The sequence below is a fragment of the Polypterus senegalus genome, chromosome 10 (genome assembly GCF_016835505.1).
Source record: "Polypterus senegalus isolate Bchr_013 chromosome 10, ASM1683550v1, whole genome shotgun sequence".
Classification (NCBI taxonomy): Eukaryota; Metazoa; Chordata; class Cladistia; order Polypteriformes; family Polypteridae; genus Polypterus; species Polypterus senegalus.
Genome location: NC_053163.1, coordinates 111,921,209 through 111,939,923, shown reverse-complemented (window position 1 = coordinate 111,939,923; position 18,715 = coordinate 111,921,209). Strand labels below are relative to the sequence as shown.

Here is an 18,715-nt window from a genome sequence, read left to right as displayed (position 1 = left end):
TAATAACTAGTAACCTTGCCATTTACAAATTAAAACTTTATTCACTAGGCCACATTAATAATCTTTAATTTAAATAATCTCATAAATTTATTTAAACACAATTCAGTTCTGTCCATGTCAAGGTGAAAGGTACCTTAATAATGGTGGAACATAGAATAGAACTGGTGCTTCTCTAGATTAAGAGTAGCCAGCTGAGGTGGTTTGGGCATGTTGTTAGGACACCATCTGGGCACCTCAATTAGAATATGTAAAAGTTATAACCCACTAAGAGAAGATCAAGGGGAAGAACCAGGACATTCCTGGAGCCATTACATCTCCTTACTGGGAATTCCTTAGGAGCGACTGAATGATCTGGCTGGGATTAGGTGGCTGGTATAGTCCAGTTTAACATGTTGCCTCTATGATCCTCACCACCAAAAATAAAATGAAAATAATGATGATGATGATGATGTTTGAGGTACTTTTATAAATGTGTCACCTCTCCCTTCAAGATGAAGGGCTTTATGATTAAATCAATATGAACACCAGAGTGATAATACATGAAGAAGACTGGCTCTCAGTTCAAATCCTTGTGAACCCCTGAATTCCAAGCCACCTGCACCCATTGTGTCTTTTGGTGTAGGCTGAGTGGTCAGCTGAGTTAAAAGGTTGAAATCAAGAAAACTGTTTGAGAATGTTACTCAGTATGTGAATCAAAAAAAATTTGCTTCATCGTCATGGTAGAATTTTGTAGAGTGCTAGCTGTGTCAACACTGCCTACTAGAGGTAAAAATACAGTCAACGATCCTGGCCTCCCCCCTACCATCTCCTGGTTGAATTCATTGTAGTGGTAAATTGCACTAGGAAGCGCATATCAGCAGGGGGTTAACACGGAGAATATTTCACTAACAATTAGCAACAAATACACAATTAGTGCACAATCACAAAACAGGATATGGGGGCAGGGGAAACAGAAAAGGCCAGAATCACTTCAATTATTGCAATTTACTAAGAGGTGTTTATATGAACCGTTCTCGATATAAAACATATATTATAACTTAAAAAATAAATTCTTCTTTAATTCAAATGCATATCGTAGCGGGCCACATACAGTAATACGTACTTCTCTCTCTTTTTTGTAAAATCCAGGACTACAATTCCCAGAAAACCTCGGGGCGCGCATGCCCTGAGCTTACAGCCTGGCTGCTTTTACACCTATTGTTTTGCTGCCGTTGTGGAAGAATCTCCAGTGGTTTAGGATCGGCGGGACGCGCAATGGCCGACGAGCAGGAAATCATGTGCAAACTGGAAAATATCAAGGAAATCAGGTGAGGTTCCGTGGTTTGATCATTGTTAGATTTGGGCGGTAAATACATTTTAAAATGTACATACAATCGCCGTGACAAGTTTTATTTATTTTTTTCCCCCTCATGGGGTACAAGAGTACGATATACAAATGAAACAGGAGGGTTGCTAAGATGAAAGAGGTACAGTAGTGAAAGGAAAAAGATTAAGGAGTAGCATCCGTATAAGAAGTCATCTTTGCCTGGTCCCATTGTATAGCCAACTTCCTGTGGGCCCATTCTGTCTGGCACTTGAGGCTACCCGCCTGTCCCTTTAAGGGGGTTCTGAGGGCTCAGTCGATGGTTAGATTCCTTCAGACTTTCACGCGTTATGGTCAGATTTCAGGGCTTCCCTTTGTTTAGCATCCCGCAGGTAATGTTCGGTTTTTGAAATTTACTAAAACTGGTCATTCCCGTTATATATATATCAGTGCTCGTCCACTCTTAATCCAGCATCGCAGGACCACGAACATCCAGCCCACAATGCTGGAATCTTAGGGCAGGCACATACCCATGTAGATACTATGAATTATTTATTGTGATTTACATTTAGATTTATTTGCATAGCAGATGCTTTTATTCATAGCGACTTTCAACACTTAAAGGGACAATATAAAATAAAACTGAAATATGCTCCCTTTAATGGAGCGGCACCTCTTCTTTAAGACGGATACTAATCAAGCAAAATATCTGAATCTTTGCAATGCTCCTGTGGTCCTTGCATCAATTTAAAATTCAAATACTTGTCCCTCTCTCTGTATTCAAACCCTGGCCTTTTAATTTGTCTTTGTTTTTATGGTGTTCATTTTTAGTGTGTCAGTCATTGGAGCTCCTCTGATGATTTTGTTTTTGGTGTTAGAAGCATTCATTTGCATGTTGTTTTTTTTAAGTGCTTTATAAAGTACTGCAAGCCATTGTTAATTTGGAAAGACACTACTTAACTTGGTGAACTAATATAATAGTAAGTATTTTGAATACTTAACTCAGTGAAGCAAAATTATAGTAGAAAAATATTGTAAAGTGTTACAGAATGTAAAAATGATCCTAAATAAATATCTAGCAATACTAACAAAACAGAAAGAGGAACAATTATAGGCAGCAAAATGATTCATTGTTGTCATTCAGGGCCCAGCTAGAACTTATATCAGTCCCTAAGTGATCACTGGAATGACTTGGCTACTTAAGCCTCTAGATTTGTTTCTTTTCTTTTGATGCATCCAAAACTCACTTAAACTCCACCTCAGTTTTATGTTTGATGCCAACCCCAGAATCCTTTCTTGAGCTGGAAATTTTGAATAGTGAATACATTAAAGCTGCCAGGGGCAGCATTAAAACATTGGACCTAGTACTAAAGTTAAAGTCCAGACATTCATTGACTAATTTTGGTTGTTTAACTCCATGGATGATTTGTAAAGTTTTATGTTTCCTTACTGGACTTTTTATGTGGCATAAAGTGGCTTGGGGGATCTCAGCAGACAGACTGTCAATTCTCATGGAACCATTCTTAATGCATGATATGGGAGAATTTTAACTTGCTGATATGTCTTGTGTTGGTTTACCTTTGATATGGCTTTTCAGCAACTTGTTAGGCATTTTGAGAACTGTTCTATTTGGGATGCAAATCAAAATTTAATTTAATTTAATTTTAATAAAGAACCACAAGCAGCTATTTTGGTAGCAGGAGATTGGAAATTAAAGTTCCATTTTTCAAAAAGATGCTGGCCAGTAGAGGTCTGTATGAGACTGGTGCATTCTGTATTCACCTACATACAATAACATCCATCCATCCATTTTCCAACTGGCTGAATCCGAACACAGGGTCACGGGGGTCTGCTGGAGCCAATCCCAGCCAACACAGGGCACAAGGCAGGACACATACACACACCAAGCACACACTAGGGCCAATTTAGAATCACCAATCCACCTAACCTGCATGTCTTTGGACTGTGGGAGGAAATCGGAGCACCCGGAGGAAACCCACGTACAATAACATAATAACATAAAATAACTCAACAGGCCAAATATATCATTACACTTCATTCCACGAAACAGAAACATATACAATAAATAATTAGTATGTAATCAGTCTTTCAGGTTGTAGAACAACACTTACGCTCCCTTATTATGTAAAGTTAATGTTGATTGGCACTGGGCAATGGGATATTTGAAACTCAAAATGAGAAATGGTTGAATCAAAACTTGTTATTGATCATGGTGGCTATTTAACTGCCATTAGTGTTACAATAATTGTTTTTTTGTCACCTGCAATGTTTTCAGGATAATAATAACTGAAAGAAGGGGCTACCAGAATAAGTGTGACCTTAAACTGTCTCCTCATTTCTTAAGTTTGGAGGTCTTGTGTAAAGTGGAATTTCAGACCTCCAGTTTTTCCTGATTTTCAAAAAACCTGTTTCAGTTTATATTCTGAGTAAGCAGGTGATGCCAAATAGGGATGTGCATTGTGATTAATTTTGATGTTTGAGTATCAGATGGATTTTCAGTTAACCGCAAAGTATAGTTAGAGTTTTAGGCAACCATCATACTTACTTCTCTTTCAGAATTAATACCATGCAGATATTCATATTTCCTATGTAAGCTGATCATAACAACTCCCACTTTAATAAAATTAACAATAACTGAGACCTTTAATTTCAGTTTTTATATTTTTAAAAAACATTGGCATTTTCTCATTTATTAACTTAAACAGTGAGTGAACAGTAAATAAAATGTGTGCTCTTTCATAATCCTGTGCTGAAATTGTAGCCCTGGTAAGGTAAAGCAAACCATGGGTGTAAAACTGTCAACAGGGGTTTTACTTTTAAATTAGTGAGCTTTCTTTCTGAATATCTTTATTTGGAACAATGGAATTCAGCCAGGCACCCCTTTTAAAGGGCATCTCTAAATTGTTGTTTGGAGCTTCATTTTGTGCAGCTTCAGTATTTCTTGATGTTGCTCTTCTCCCAATTTAGTAATGCTTTTCTGGAAGGGGGCACTATACCCTCTGGCTCGACACAGCTCATTAGTTCACTAAAGCCGTTGCCTTCCACAAAGCTGAGGGGGCAGCATGTCCTTTGCTGACATTTTTGTCATCAGTTCTGATATTTTTTTCCTGCTCTGATTAGATCACCCTTTTGAGCTGGTGTGATAAATGAAGCTATTGAAGTTTGCTTGTGTTCTTGTGCCGTTTGGTCAAGAGATTTTGCAGAATGCTTCAATCTCATGATTCAACATTGAGTTTGTTGAACTTTTTTTTGTATGCCAGTTTGATATCGCAGATTTTGACCATGAAAACAGTTTTGCTTTCTCTGTCAAAATATTGCCAGAGTCAACTGTTGTTTTCCGCTGTCCGATTTTCTCACGTGATGCGATACACATATAGAATCACCAAATAATGTTTTCAGTATTTGTGTAATGGCACCCAAATGGTTATCCACACCTGTGCACACTCAAAACCAAACCAAGAAGTCATGAAGTAAGTTGGACTGCTTTCAGTAACTGCCCTAAACAACTGGACCAGCAGTGATTGGGAGTGTAAGGTGCAAGTAACTTGGGATATCACAGTATTTTGGGTCACCCGGGTTTGTTTCCTGCCTTGTGCCCTGTGTTGGCAGGGATTGGCTCCAGCAGACCCCTGTGACCCTGTGTTAGGATATAGTGGGTTGGACACTGACTGACTGTAATAGCACTATTATTTTCGTGCTTGGGACATGTAAAATATACTGTTTGAGTCTATATTATATTAAGACTATTATTTCCTTTTATTATTTAACACGTAAAAATTAATATTGTGCCCCTGTGGGCAAACACAGTATGTGTCAATTCATGACATCTAGTATGAAACAGTCATGATGAGTCGGTTCATCCCACATAATTTCATTTTAGTAGTGGAAATGGACTTTAACTTTGCTGTTTGTAAAGGAAAACTGGGAAATGCTTAATTACGTTCCACACATATTTTAATGTGGTTGGAGTTCTTGATATTTCATGTAACAATTTTTGCAAGCTTTATCTTTCATGCCAAGCATTCACTTCTCTGAAACACAGTAAAAACCAGGACAAATGTACTGTATAGATGCACATTTTGCACTGGAATCTCAACAGCAATGCATACCTTTAGCCTTTGAACTCTTATGCCAGTTATGAGTGATCAAAGAAAGTGATCAGTATTCCATCTGAGAAAAATTATTTGTAACTTTATAAATAACAATACTAGTACGTTTTATTTATATAGCTCCTTTCCTATGCTCTAGCTGCTTAAATGTTATACAGTATAGTATCTAAAATCTTTTCATCAGTATGTGAATGCAGTATTGTGGAAAAAAATGTTATACGGTTGTTTATGTAAATAATGGATATTTCTGTCCCATTTCATTCAGACTGCTTGGCAATTTTCTATTCTTTTTGTAGTGAATTAGTTTCTAATGGGTAGTATCTTCCAAAGTCATTACCGTTTAAACCGTTTTCATCAGAGTGGTGTCATCAGTGTGGTAGAAATTTAACATCTTATTAAAGAAATAAACTTCCTCTAACAGGACAATTCAGTAATCAGGCATAAGAAAAGCTGTTCATTGTATCTTTTAATTACTCCTCAGCAAAATGCCTTGGAGGGAGCATTCTTCAAAAGCAGTCTGTTACAGGATGATCAGAGAAAACAAAGAATAGAGGATCATTTTATAAACTACTAAATTTACATACAGTGTCAATCAATTAATACATTTTACTTTGGTTGGTTCATTGGTTTACACCCAAACGATTTATATAAATAAAAGTCTGTTATATTATATTCTGGTTCTTCTTGTACCTTTTGAGTTGCTCCACCACCCTTTCTCCATTGACGTTTATAGGACATCTGCTGACTTCTTAGTCATCCTTTAGTACATTACATTGCATATTACATCAACCTTTCTTCTGGTACATTATTTATTTGACCATCTCAGTATTTTTCCTAAACCAATTCTTATATTTCAGTGTACATATCAGGGTGTTGAGGGGGTCCGGTTTGGTGGACTCAGGATTGGGTCACTACTTTTTGCAGATGATGTTGTCCTGTTTGCTTCATCAGGCCGTGATCTTCAGCTCTCTCTGAATTGGTTCACAGCTGAGTGTGAAGCGGCTGGGATGAGAATCGGCACCTCCAAATCTGAGACCATGGTCCTAAGCCGGAAAAGGGTGGAGTGCCCACTCAGGGTTGGGAGCAAGATCCTGCCCCAAGTGGAGGAGTTTAAGTATCTCGGGGTCTTGTTCACGAGTGAGGGAAGAATGGAGAGTGAGATAGACAGGCGGATCGGTGCGGCGTCTGCATGATACGGGCTCTGCATCGGTCTGTTGTGGTGAAAAAGGAGCTGAGCCGTAAGGCAAAGCTCTCAATTTACCAGTCAATCTACGTTCCTACCCTCACCTATGGTCATGAGCTATGGGAAGTGACTGAAAGAACGAGATCGCGAATACAAGCGGCTGAAATAAGTTTCCTCCGCAGGGTGTCTGGGCTTTCCCTTAAACATAGGGTGAGGAGCTCAGTCATCCGGAAGGAGCTCAGAGTACAGCCGAAGCTCCTCCGCATCAAGAGGAGTCAGATGAGGTGGCTTAGGCATCTGATCAGGATGCCTCCCTGGCAAGGTGTTCCGGGTACGTCCAAACAGGAGGAGGCCCCGGGGAAGTCCCAGGACACACTGGAGGGTCTGTGTCTCTCGGCTGGCCTAGGAATGCCTCGGGATTCCCCCGGAAGAGCTAGAAGAAGTGGCCGGTGAGAGGGAAGTCTGGGCATCTCTGCTCAAGCTGCTGCCCCCCGCGACCCAATCTCGGATAAGCAGAAGAGGATGGATGGATGGATGTACATTTTGTTGTTCACTTCACCTTTATCTGGTCTCTTGGTGTGCCTGAACAGGTTTCTGACATGTATTAAGCCATTATGCGATTTCTTTAAGATGAATGCTATGTTACCCTAAAATTATTCTTCCATATCAGTAAGCTTTAGCAGTTTACTGATGGGTTACCGTATGCATGGTCATTAGTGTATCATTAGGGCACAATGGAAAACATGCCTGATAGGATGCTGGGATAAGGTTCAGGGACCATCACTATGATTGTACAGTTGCAACATGAGGTGTGTTTCTCAGAAAGTAAGAAATGAAGTTTCATTATCAAGTAGAAAAAAGAGAAACACAGCAATAAAACTTCATTGATGGTAGAAAAAGAGGCAGATTTAATCAGAAATGACTAGAAAGAAAGAGTTGGTTTAGTCTAAACATTTGGCCATAAACCCATATTTGTTATTAATGTAATTATGTGAGATTGTCCTCCTGTGAGTTATTTTATACTGTGCATGTAAAGAGCTTTGTAATGTAATTTAATAATGCAATTTAATCACGAAGAGAACCTATCAGATGTCTTCTCCTTCCAAATTTCTTCATGATTAGCAATTTATAAGCAGTGATTTAAAATTGTAATGTACATCTTCTATTTCTTCACAGAAATAAAACTATACAGATGGAGAAGATTAAGTCCCGGCTCAAGGCTGAATTTGAAGCCCTGGAGTCTGAGGAGAAGCATTTGAAGGAGTATAAGCAGGAGATGGACCTGCTTCTTCAGGAGAAGATGGCACATGTCGAGGAGCTGCGCTTGATTCATGCCGATATCAATGTGGTGGGTACAGTCCACAGAGCTTTTGTGGTCTGTGTGGTCAGGGTTTGGATCATTAAGTTATGGCTTAAACATGCAGCACGCTTAGGTGATTAGGGCAGGTTTTAGAGCTACATAATACTGAGATTATTAGAACTGCAGCAGACCATGGTCATTAAGTTAAGGTGTACAGTAATGGAGACCTGGGATCATTAATTTCAGAATGTGGAGTTTCTCTAGAACCTAGTGACTTTAAGCCAGGTTTTGGTGTTTTAGCATACTGAGGGCAGGGCACTACACCAGGGTTTACAGTTGCTGCAGACAAATGACATTAAGTCAAGGTTTGGGGTTGCAAGTTACTGAGGTTATTAAGCCAGGGATTAAAACTACAGCAACTTGTAGTCATTAACCAAAAGTTTAGGGCTGCGGCAGGCAAGGGTCATTAAGCCTGACTTTAGAGTTGCAGCTTATCGAGACTACCGTGTTTCCCCGAAAATAAGACCGGGTCTTATATTATTTTTTGCTCCAAAAGATGCACTAGGGCTTATTTTCAGGGGATATCTTATATTTATTCATGTACAACAATATACATTTATCCAAATACAGTTATGTCATCTTCTTCTGGAATATGGTCATAACTCTCCACATTCAAACCCTGAATTCTAGCCTGAATTTCTTGCTACTCCAGCCACTTTTAGGATCCTCCAGGATTGATGTGCGTGCTTCAATGTTTGATGAATGGTTCGATGTGGTGAAGCGAAATGCCGACATACAAATGTATTCATGTTGCTTTTATATTCAAGCGTTGCATATTCCCCAAAGTAATGACACTATATTTTTTAAAAGTCTCACATACCATCTTCTGTGCCCTCTGTTTTTTTTTTTTTTGAACCTTTACAATACCATCAGAATGCACGGCAGCGTATTTGAGCCACAGAGAAAAAAAAATAAGGATATAATGAAAATGTCTATTTTGTGATTAAAGTGGAAATTTCGGCTTTAAACTCGAAATGTCCATTTTAGCCTTGCAATTTACTTTATCATTAAAGTAGACTGTAGTAAACGTCATCTTAAAACCGACCCAGTTGTTAATCGCTTCGTGCTTCTGGGATTTCCTCCAGACTTGACAGCAGTGGCAAGCAGCATTAGATCGCCACACAGAACACATGAAATTTATAATATTCTAGCTCTCTGCACATTTAGAATTCTTAGATTTATATTTGATATCACTTTCATGATGAAATGCATTAAAATATTTATATTATGTTTTACAGAGAAATCGTTAACTTTGTTTAAATAATGAATACTGTTAATTCTTACACATATGGAGGTGGCAAAGTGGTAGCGATGCTGTCTCGCAGGGAGTCGCGTCCCTTGTGATCCCTTTTCCTGGAGGGTTTCCACACTGTGCTCAGTCCAGCCAAAGGCATGAAGGTTTGGGGACTTGGTGACGCTACAATGACGCCAGTGTATGTGTGTGCTTGTGTTCACCCTGCGATGAGGTGATGCCCTGTCCAGGGATTTTGTTTGTCTTGCACTGATGCTTCTCTAATGGGCACATCCCCGAATTGATGGATGTAATCATTAAACATCCTTTTCAGAGATATTGTGGCAAGGCATCTTCAGAATTTAATGGATGTTTCGGGCACATGCGTCGCATCACGTGAAGTATAAACCTGGCCTTAGGCGTCTTACATTTCAGCTGGCGATCTTGACTAGGGCTTTTTTTGGGGGTAGGGCTTATATTACAAAGGAGCCTAAAAATAATGCTAGGACTTATTTTTGGGGAAACACGGTATTAGGCCAGGGTTTGTCACTACAACAGACTGAAGCCATTAGGCCAAAGTTTATACCTACAGCAGATTTTAAGTCATAGGGTCAGTTTTTCAAGTTGTAGCCGACCCGAGACCATTAAGCCCAAGTTTGGAGTTATAATTGCTGAGGTTGTATTGAATGCAGCTTTTGACCAGTTTGGTATTTACCTGCATATTGACCCTAGAAAATTATTCAAAAAGGTAGATGTTAACACTGTGTTCTTCACGTTGTGTTCTTCACATTTCTGGATGTGGTGATGCTGTGTCAGGAAAGCCCCCTTTCTTTAATGGTGTTTCGCGTTTGAATCATTAGAGATATTTTAAAGCCTCACTGTAATCTGTCATAATGGTGAATTTTTGTAGTGGTGACCAGACAGTGGGTTATGTATGTATGGATAGACTAATTAACAAGGGTACAGAGGATTGAAAGCCATGATGCTGCAATGCTAAAAGACAATACTTTAATTCATGACAGAGGCCGGCACTTAGCTTGAGTTTATTATTATATATGTCTCTTAGAGGGATGGCTGCATCTTTTTTTATTTTTTTTTAAATTACTGCCACCCATAGATGGAAAACACAATCAAGCAGTCAGAGAATGACCTCAACAAGCTGCTGGAGTCGACGAGACGCCTTCATGAGGAGTACAAGCCGCTCAAAGAACATGTGGACGCTCTCCGAATGACATTGGGCCTGCAGAGGCTACCAGACCTATGCGAAGAGGAGGAAAAGCTTTCTCTTGAGTAAGTGTCTTTATACAGGTAGCAGCGATTAATCTTCATTTGGTCCCACCAGCAAAGACATTCTTCATCATGGGCAGATTGATTTTGTGCCCGTTGTGTGGAGCATAGGCTTGGAGGAAAGCAGGCTTTTCTGTCATTCTTAAGATAGGATGTAATTCAGAACCATTAGCCTTTCATTTTGTCCCCAGAATTAAAAGGATTGAACAATATGTGGACATTGTTCAGAGCAGAGTTAAAGTTTTGAAGGGGAACTAAAAAATGTGAAAGGAAATCTAAGTAATGGCTAGAAAATATTTTTAAATTAAAAACACATTCGTTTTTCAAAGTCACTCAAGTTTTTTTTAATTTGTTTTTTAAGTTATAGCCTGGTGTCTTCCTTCTCAATTTCATATTGATCTTTTATGGCTCCCATTTCTTTTCAATTGGAGATTAGTTTTTTCTAATTGAAATTGCCATGACACAGCCATCTGTCAGGAGCCCAGTCTGAGTAACTCCACTATACAAGAAATGTGTTGCATTCAAGGTAGCTTTTGAGTGTCAAAAATCACAATAAGAGATTAGTTAAACCTTTTTGTTGCAGTGTCACCTTTCTATTTATAATTACTTATCCTAATGGGCTGCCTGCTCTCACTTTGTCTGCCACTCATTTATTTCAAATAGTATAATTTCACAAAGCAGGGTGCCACAATGTTCATAATTATCCATCCATCCATTATCCAACCCGCTATATATCCTAACTACAGGGTCACGGGGGGTCCGCTGGAGCCAATCCTAGCCAACACAGGGTGCAAGGCAGGAAACAAACCCCGGGCAGGGCACACACACACACACACCCATACACCAAGCATACACTAGGGACAATGTAGGATCGCCAATGCACCTAACCTGTATGTCTTTCGACTGTGGGAGGAAACCCACACAGACAAGGGGAGAACATGCAAACTCCACGCAGGGAGGACCCGGGAAATGAACCCAGGGCTCCTTACAGTGAGGCAGCAGTGCTACTGCTGCGCCACCGTGCCGCCCATGTTCATAATTATCCATTCATCCGTTATCCAACCCGCTATATCCTAACTACAGGGTCACGGGGGGGTCTGTGTTCATAATTAAGAATACAAAAATTAAAAGTCTGAGCTGTACAAGGTAATTGAAATAATGAAACATGTTAATTCCTGTCTGTTTTCATAACATCCAGGAATGTCTAGTGGCTCAAATCTCCTGCCATAGTTGTTGCTCCACAATTACTTTAGCAGTGAATGAAGCTACAAAATCTCTTCCCATGTTTATTAAAGATGTAGCTATTTCCACTATCCACTAGGTGGCACTGATTTCTTAATGGAATACATTTGAAGAGGCATTACTGTAATTAGAATACAGTATTAGACTGAGAGTAAGTAAATTGACATGACATTTGAATGGCTAAAATAAACACAAGGAACTCTTCAGTTCAGAGCAGAAGCAAAAATCCTTTTGGTAACAAAAATTTAAATACGGGAAACTGTGTTGCACCCCATTAAAGAAACAACTGATAAAGTGATGTCCCCTTGACAGTGTCATAGAAAATGTCAAAGTCTGGCAGGGTGTGGCATACATAGCTAGGGTCTGAAGATTGTATTTGTCTGCACTCCTTCTGTTATCTGCAAGCGAAGATCAGAAGCAGTTGGTAGCTTTTGTGACAGGCAGGTGTTAGCCCACAGAACAAATGTACTGATTGATGGAATGCAATGACTTGAACTCATGCTAATTGCCTAATTAATATAGAAATATCATGGGGTGGCTCATTTGCTATTTAAACTAAACTCGTATTTAATTATTTTAGAGTGATAATAACTGTATCAAACAGTTTTGCTAAGCCCTTTTGTCATGCTTTCCTCCTGCCATTGATGTAGCTATTTTGAGAAGCAGAAAGCTGAATGGCAGACAGAACCACAAGAGCCTCCCATCCCAGAGTCCTTAGCAGCAGCTGCTGCAGCTGCTCAACAGCTACAAGTTGCCCGAAAGCAGGACACACGGCAGACGGCCACATTCCGACAGCAGCCACCTCCCATGAAGGTGAGTATTATATGTCTGGTCACATTATGCACCTGAAATAGAAGTAGAGTATTGTCAAGCTAAAGGGTGAATGGGCTACAGCAGGTCACCGTCATTAAAAAAACTGATTTCACCATATAGACGACAGGAAGAAAACACTTTGTTTACACCCTTCGATAGGGTAGGGCTGAATTTAGATGTGGAAGTGACCCCAGATATGGATAGCTGAAGAATGAGCATAAAGCCGGGGACCTTCGTGAAGTGCCTGTCAGTTTGAGCTTAAGTTTCAGATCTGTTCTGGAGTCAGTCATCCAAGTAGATGCAGACTTTGTTGCTGACTGCCAGATGCGTATGACTATTTTGTATCCTTTACTGTGTCTGTTTTCCTCTTGCTAGGCTTGCCTGTCATGTCACCAGCAGATCCACAGGAATGCTCCAATCTGCCCACTGTGCAAAGCCAAAAGCCGCTCACGCAATCCCAAGAAGCCAAAGCGTAAGCAAGATGAGTGAAAGGGGTCCTCAGAAATATCCCAAGATGACTGGGACTGAACCACAGCCAATACTGATCATTGGGAACTGACAGAACTGGCAGTTGCTTTGTTTACTATTTAAGTGTGATGTAAGCACGACTTTGTTTTTCCTTTTTAAGAAGAAAGTGTTTATGGTGCCGTTGAGTATTAATTGTTTTTAATTGATGTCATGTTAATGGATGGATTTGAGACCCCGTGTTGACAAGTGCATTTCTTTTTTTTTTTTTTTTTTACCACGGGAGTGGAGCAATGGATGCCAGCTTACTGCACACAACTGACAACTGAAGATAATGGAATTATTTGGGAAACAATTTTTTTATATTCATTTTGAATCAGAGACTTGCAGATGAGTGTCACAGTAAATGAGTGCCAAAAGTTGGCATAATTTGAAGAAAAATGAGATTTTATTTGCTAAATTAGATGGGAAAAGGAATTCACATGACTCCTTAAGTGCCCTGTCGAGCCGTATTTAATCTCCTTAATCTGACCGGACAGTCTTTAGCTTCTGCTTGTTGAGAAGGTTTATCTCTGCTCATTGCATCCCTTATTTTCAATTCTGCTTTCCACCAGCAGGTGGTGCTAGATCTTCTTTAGATGAAAAGAAATGCAAGAAAACCCAAGGTGCTACATTCGGCTTCCTCTAGGCTACCAGACAAGTTTAGGTCCTAGAGATGTTTCCAAGAGACTGACTGTTGAGCACATTGTTTTAAAACAGCTGAATCATGGTGGGGAAAAGAAAAGTATTACTTGAAAACAGTCAAACCCACACTGCATGTACTAAAGGTGGCACACTATTAATGTGCAACTTTCCTTGTAGAAACATTGTGGTCTGGTGTGTTTTACTAGGCAGCTAGATTGTGTGCCTAAATAAGCTGCATCTTACCTCCCTTATGAACCATCTTTATTGTTTTAGGGTTCCCAAATTTGAAATCCAAAAATAGTTATTTCTTTTATCTAATTTCTTTGTAATTAGTTACGCGGTGTTTAGAAGTGGTTTTAAAGCAAAGTAACTTAATAAACCCTGTTCGTGCCAATGGTATAAGGTCTCTTAATGCTGCAGCCATGTCTTTGAGTTGAGGGCAGTTTGAGTGAAACAATATAGCACCCTAATAAATGTGGTTAAGAGCTCAGGTTCAAGAATCCTTGAGGATTTATTCTCCATCTACTTAATCTAACCTACTACCAGTCCCAGAGATATCTGAACATAAAAGCAAAGTATGTTACACTGATAGAGTAAATGTGTTGCACAAAAAATTGCATGCACATCACCTAATGAAATTTGTGGGTCTAATGATGGACTAATGCCCCCTGTTCATAGATGGCTCCTGCCCTTATCCTGATGCTGGCAGGATAGACTTTGACTTCCCCAACCATAAGTTTGAATAACTGGGTTTGAGAATTTTATGGTAAGTAATCTGACATATTCTTTCAACTTTCACGCATTATTCTACTCGTCTGATCATTGTACAGAGAAGTCTGGAAGTGGGCACCAAGTGCAGGGTGCTCAGAAGCCTTGTATTGTAGTACCTTCCAGCACACGAATGTTCAGCGTCGCTTGCTTGCCCGGTTTTCAAAATGATTTCTACTTGAGTCATTCTTTTTATTTAACCCCAGAAGATGTGAACAAAAATTGTTTCTGCTTTTAGGAAGACCCAATAAATTATAGTAATCGGCGAACACTTAATATGTTGCCTTTCTCAAATAATGCAGTTTTCTTCTGCTGCATATGAAATTTATAAATGATTGTTTGTAGCTTTAATATTAGTTTATTTTATCCAATATGTCATGCTAGTGACCAGCATAGAAATACTGTACTTACAGCCTGTAGCTTACCTTATATTTTGTATACTGCATATCATGGTAAGGGGTTGCCTTGGCAACAAGTCCAGTATGACAGACCAGATTTCCTTTCCCTAACAATATCTTCTTGCATTTCTTGTTAAATGTCTAGACCAGTTGAAAGATATAGTACTGTCCTCGGGCTGTCTTCCTGTCATCCACTCCAATGAAATTCCAACTCCATCAACTGGCTCTTCTCCATCCAAATGAATATTGCCTCTCATCAGAGGTTCTTCCAGACCACCAAGACTGTCATACTTTAACTGAGAGTAAGCTTAGCAGTATTGTTTTCTTAAAAAAAAAATATGAGTGTTTCAACACAAAATGTTATGTTTTGAGCACTCCTTGTAGCTTATTAATAAAATGAGGATGGTAATAAACATTCATTACTTACGAATTTCATCTAATTTCTTAATCTTTGCTTTACCATGATGAGCCTCGTTTGTGACAATCCTCTCTTTTTCCTTCTGAACTGCAGTTAAAATGGTAAATGATATAGCTAATACACAGAGCAATGTTGTATAAAGCTGGCATAACATTCTTATCCCTGCCTAGAACTGTTCAGGGTGGTAGGAGGCTGCAGACTTCCTTGACAGTACTGGACAAGATTTTGGGTTCTAAACTTCTCAACTAGAGCCGGCTCTGTTATAGTGTTCAGAGACAGACAGTCAGTCAGTCTGTGCATCTTAAGGGGAAGTTGAGGTGTTCCAGTGGCCCACACAAATGAACAACCATTTACACAAAACCATGCTCAACTCCTAAAGAGTCCAGGTGAATACATTTTCCATAATCTATTTAAAATGGATTAACAATATTATTTAATCACAGAATATAACAAAGTCAGATGGCAGTTAGTAATTATGACTTCTCATTGAGCTCACTAGAGTGTTGTGGTAGGTTGTAAATTGACCAAGGTGTCATAAAAAAGGCGTGTGGCATTGTTCATGTTAGCCAATATCTCGGCTAACCTCCTTCTCTGTGTTACTGCCTCGAGTCCAAGCTAGTGCCCAGAACATCCTTCCTGGTTAACTTATGTTGTGCATCTTCTGTCCTCGTGCTACATCACTGTTTTACCCACAGACTGACTGACTGACCATATTCAGAAATGATTTGGCAGCCTTACAGAACATGAGCATCCTTAGCAAATACAGTCCTTTCTGAGTGAGGTCTTCGAAAATACCAACATACAGTGGGTACGGAAAGTATTCAGACCCCCTTCAATTTTTCACTCTTTCTTATATTGCAGCCATTTGCTAAAATCATTTAAATTAATTTTTTCCCTCATTAATGTACACACAGCACCCCATATTGACAGACAAAAAAAAATAATTTTTGAAATTGTTGCAGATTTATTAAAAAAGAAAAACTGAAATATCACATGGTCCTAAGTATTCAGACCCTTTGCTCAGTATTTAGTAGAAGCACCCTTTTGAGCTAATACAGCCATGAGTCTTCTTGGGAAAGATGCAACAAGTTTTTCACACCTGGATTTGGGGATCCTCTGCCATTCCTCCTTGCAGATCCTCTCCAGTTCTCTCAGGTTAGATGGTAAACGTTGGTGGACAGCCATTTTTAGGTCTCTCCAGAGATGCTCAATTGGGTTTAAGTCAGGGCTCTGGCTGGGCCATTCAAGAACAGTCACAGAGTTGTTATGAAGCCACTCCTTCGTTATTTTAGCGGTGTGCTTAGGGTCATTGTCTTGTTGGAAGGTAAACCTTCGGCCCAGTCTGAGGTCCTTAGCTTAACTCTGGAGAAGGTTTTTGTCCAGGATATCCCTGTACTTGGCCGCATTCATCTTTCCCTCGATTGCAACCAGTCGTCCTGTCCCTGCAGCTGAAAAACACCCCCACAGCATTATCTATCTATCTATCTATCTATCTATCTATCTATCTATCTATCTATCTATCTATCTATCAAATCAAATAGTTAAGCATTTTAATACATTCTTGTTTTCTATGGAGCTTGAGGCTGATAATTTACTGCATGTTGGTTGGACATGCAAATAAAAATCTCACTATGCTATTTACCTGTAAAAATACTTATTATATGTACGCTGTATCTGTCTCTCATTTTCTTCTTTCATATCTATTCCTATTTTTATATGGGGTCGCTGCTATTTATCTTTCTAAATTGTCCACAGAAAATCATTGTCATGTCCTTTACAGTCTGTTCTATTTACCAGACTATCTTTTTATATGACTGCACTAATTTCTTCCTATGCAGTCTTCCCACACAACTACAATTGCAGCTGTTTGGTCAGCTGGAACACCTCAAGCAGATTTGCAGATCTGTTAGCTGACTTTACTTTGAGGTTTTTCTTCTTTGACATAATGATATTATGAAAACAAGCTACAGTGTTACATTTTATGCAATTTTGTAAGAACTCAAAAAGAAAAGTGTAACTCTTTTGTAAGAGATCATGAGAAATTGGAATGCAAAATGTTTTTGAAAAAATCAGCATAGAACATCTTTTGTTTATGTATTATTTCACCACTGAGCTCAGCTTACTGGTAATGGTAATGCAGAAGTCAATCCTAGAAGGTTCTTTCAAACTTTAGCACCAAACAGTTGATGAGGAGAAACAGTCTGCAGGTAAAATATTTAATGCTGTAAATTACGGTCCTGGAGGGTTGCAGTAGCTACAGGTTTCATTCCCACCAGTTTCTTAGCAGATAATGCCACTTACTATTTACCTATATGACCTGTTATTGTTTTCATTCTTCCAAGACAAATCTTTCTGAGAACATTATCCCCATCATGTTTTGTGGTCTGGAATGGATTGTTCCTCTTTGTTCTTCCCTTTTCTCTCATTTATTTCAAAATATTTTATTGATATAGACCCTTCATGCTTCTTATCTACAAGTTTAAATGGAAGAATGTTAGCTGGAGAGCAGGTGTTTTCTATATCATTTGTAGCTCCTTTCTATTTGGTGGCTTGTTAAGAAAAACAGGAAACACTTAAACCCTAAAAAGAGCTGTTTAAAACTAAAATAAGCAATTAGGAGTTCTGAATCATAACAAAAGAATGAACTAAACCTTAGCCCCAAATAAATCATATAGTTTTTGTAGTAAACAAAAAAGTTCTAATTACCAAATTAGTTAAAGCGAAAACTTGCAGTCAGTGTAGCCTTTCAGGATGTAAACTGAGTAGTCGTACAAAGGAAATTGCTAATATGGAGAGTAATGCATCCATTTCAGGCTAGTGGGAAGCTGGAAAAATAAAAAGACCACAGACACAGACAAATCACCAGAGCCAGACAACATTTCAAAAAAGCTAATGACGATGTTCCTCTTGAAACAAGATTCAGACCATAACTGAGTATGATGCTCGCTTGGAAATAAGAGGGCAGCCATGTACGTGCAAGCACACAGTATACAGGGTCTGAATACTTGTGTCAATGTAATATTTCAGTTTTTTATTTTTAAAATCCTGCTTATGCTTTGTCATTTTGGAGTATATATATAAAATATACTCTATATGTTATAAAAAGTTTAGCGAAACAGGTACAATTTCATGTGAAGTTTTCACACAATGCTCATTTTTCTTCAAAAAAGTATGCTATATTAGATTATTTATTTAATAATAAAAGCACATTTAAAACAAGAGATGTTGCACCAAAGTTCTGTACAATAGTATACATCTATATATTATTTTTTTTCATCTTCGTTAGGAAAATACAACAATGATACACTTTTGTCAATACAACAATTTTAACTCACATTCATCAAACAAAATACCTTATACACATCCACTCTGCTAAGAACAGCAGTAGTTCAATTGTGTGTTAGCAGTTGACAAAGTCAACATAGTTATAAAT

At 38.8% G+C, this 18,715-nt stretch overlaps 1 protein-coding gene across 1 annotated transcript; it reads left to right on the top strand.

The window, feature by feature from the left end:
- Positions 1 to 1,162: 1,162 nt before the first annotated feature.
- On the top strand, positions 1,163 to 15,299 carry zc4h2 (zinc finger, C4H2 domain containing). Its single transcript, XM_039766336.1, has 5 exons — positions 1,163 to 1,307; positions 7,793 to 7,964; positions 10,325 to 10,497; positions 12,387 to 12,549; positions 12,925 to 15,299. The coding sequence occupies exons 1-5, from the start codon at positions 1,255 to 1,257 to the stop codon at positions 13,036 to 13,038; spliced, it is 675 nt and encodes a 224-aa protein (XP_039622270.1). The 5' UTR covers positions 1,163 to 1,254; the 3' UTR covers positions 13,039 to 15,299.
- The last annotated feature ends 3,416 nt before the right edge of the window (positions 15,300 to 18,715 follow it).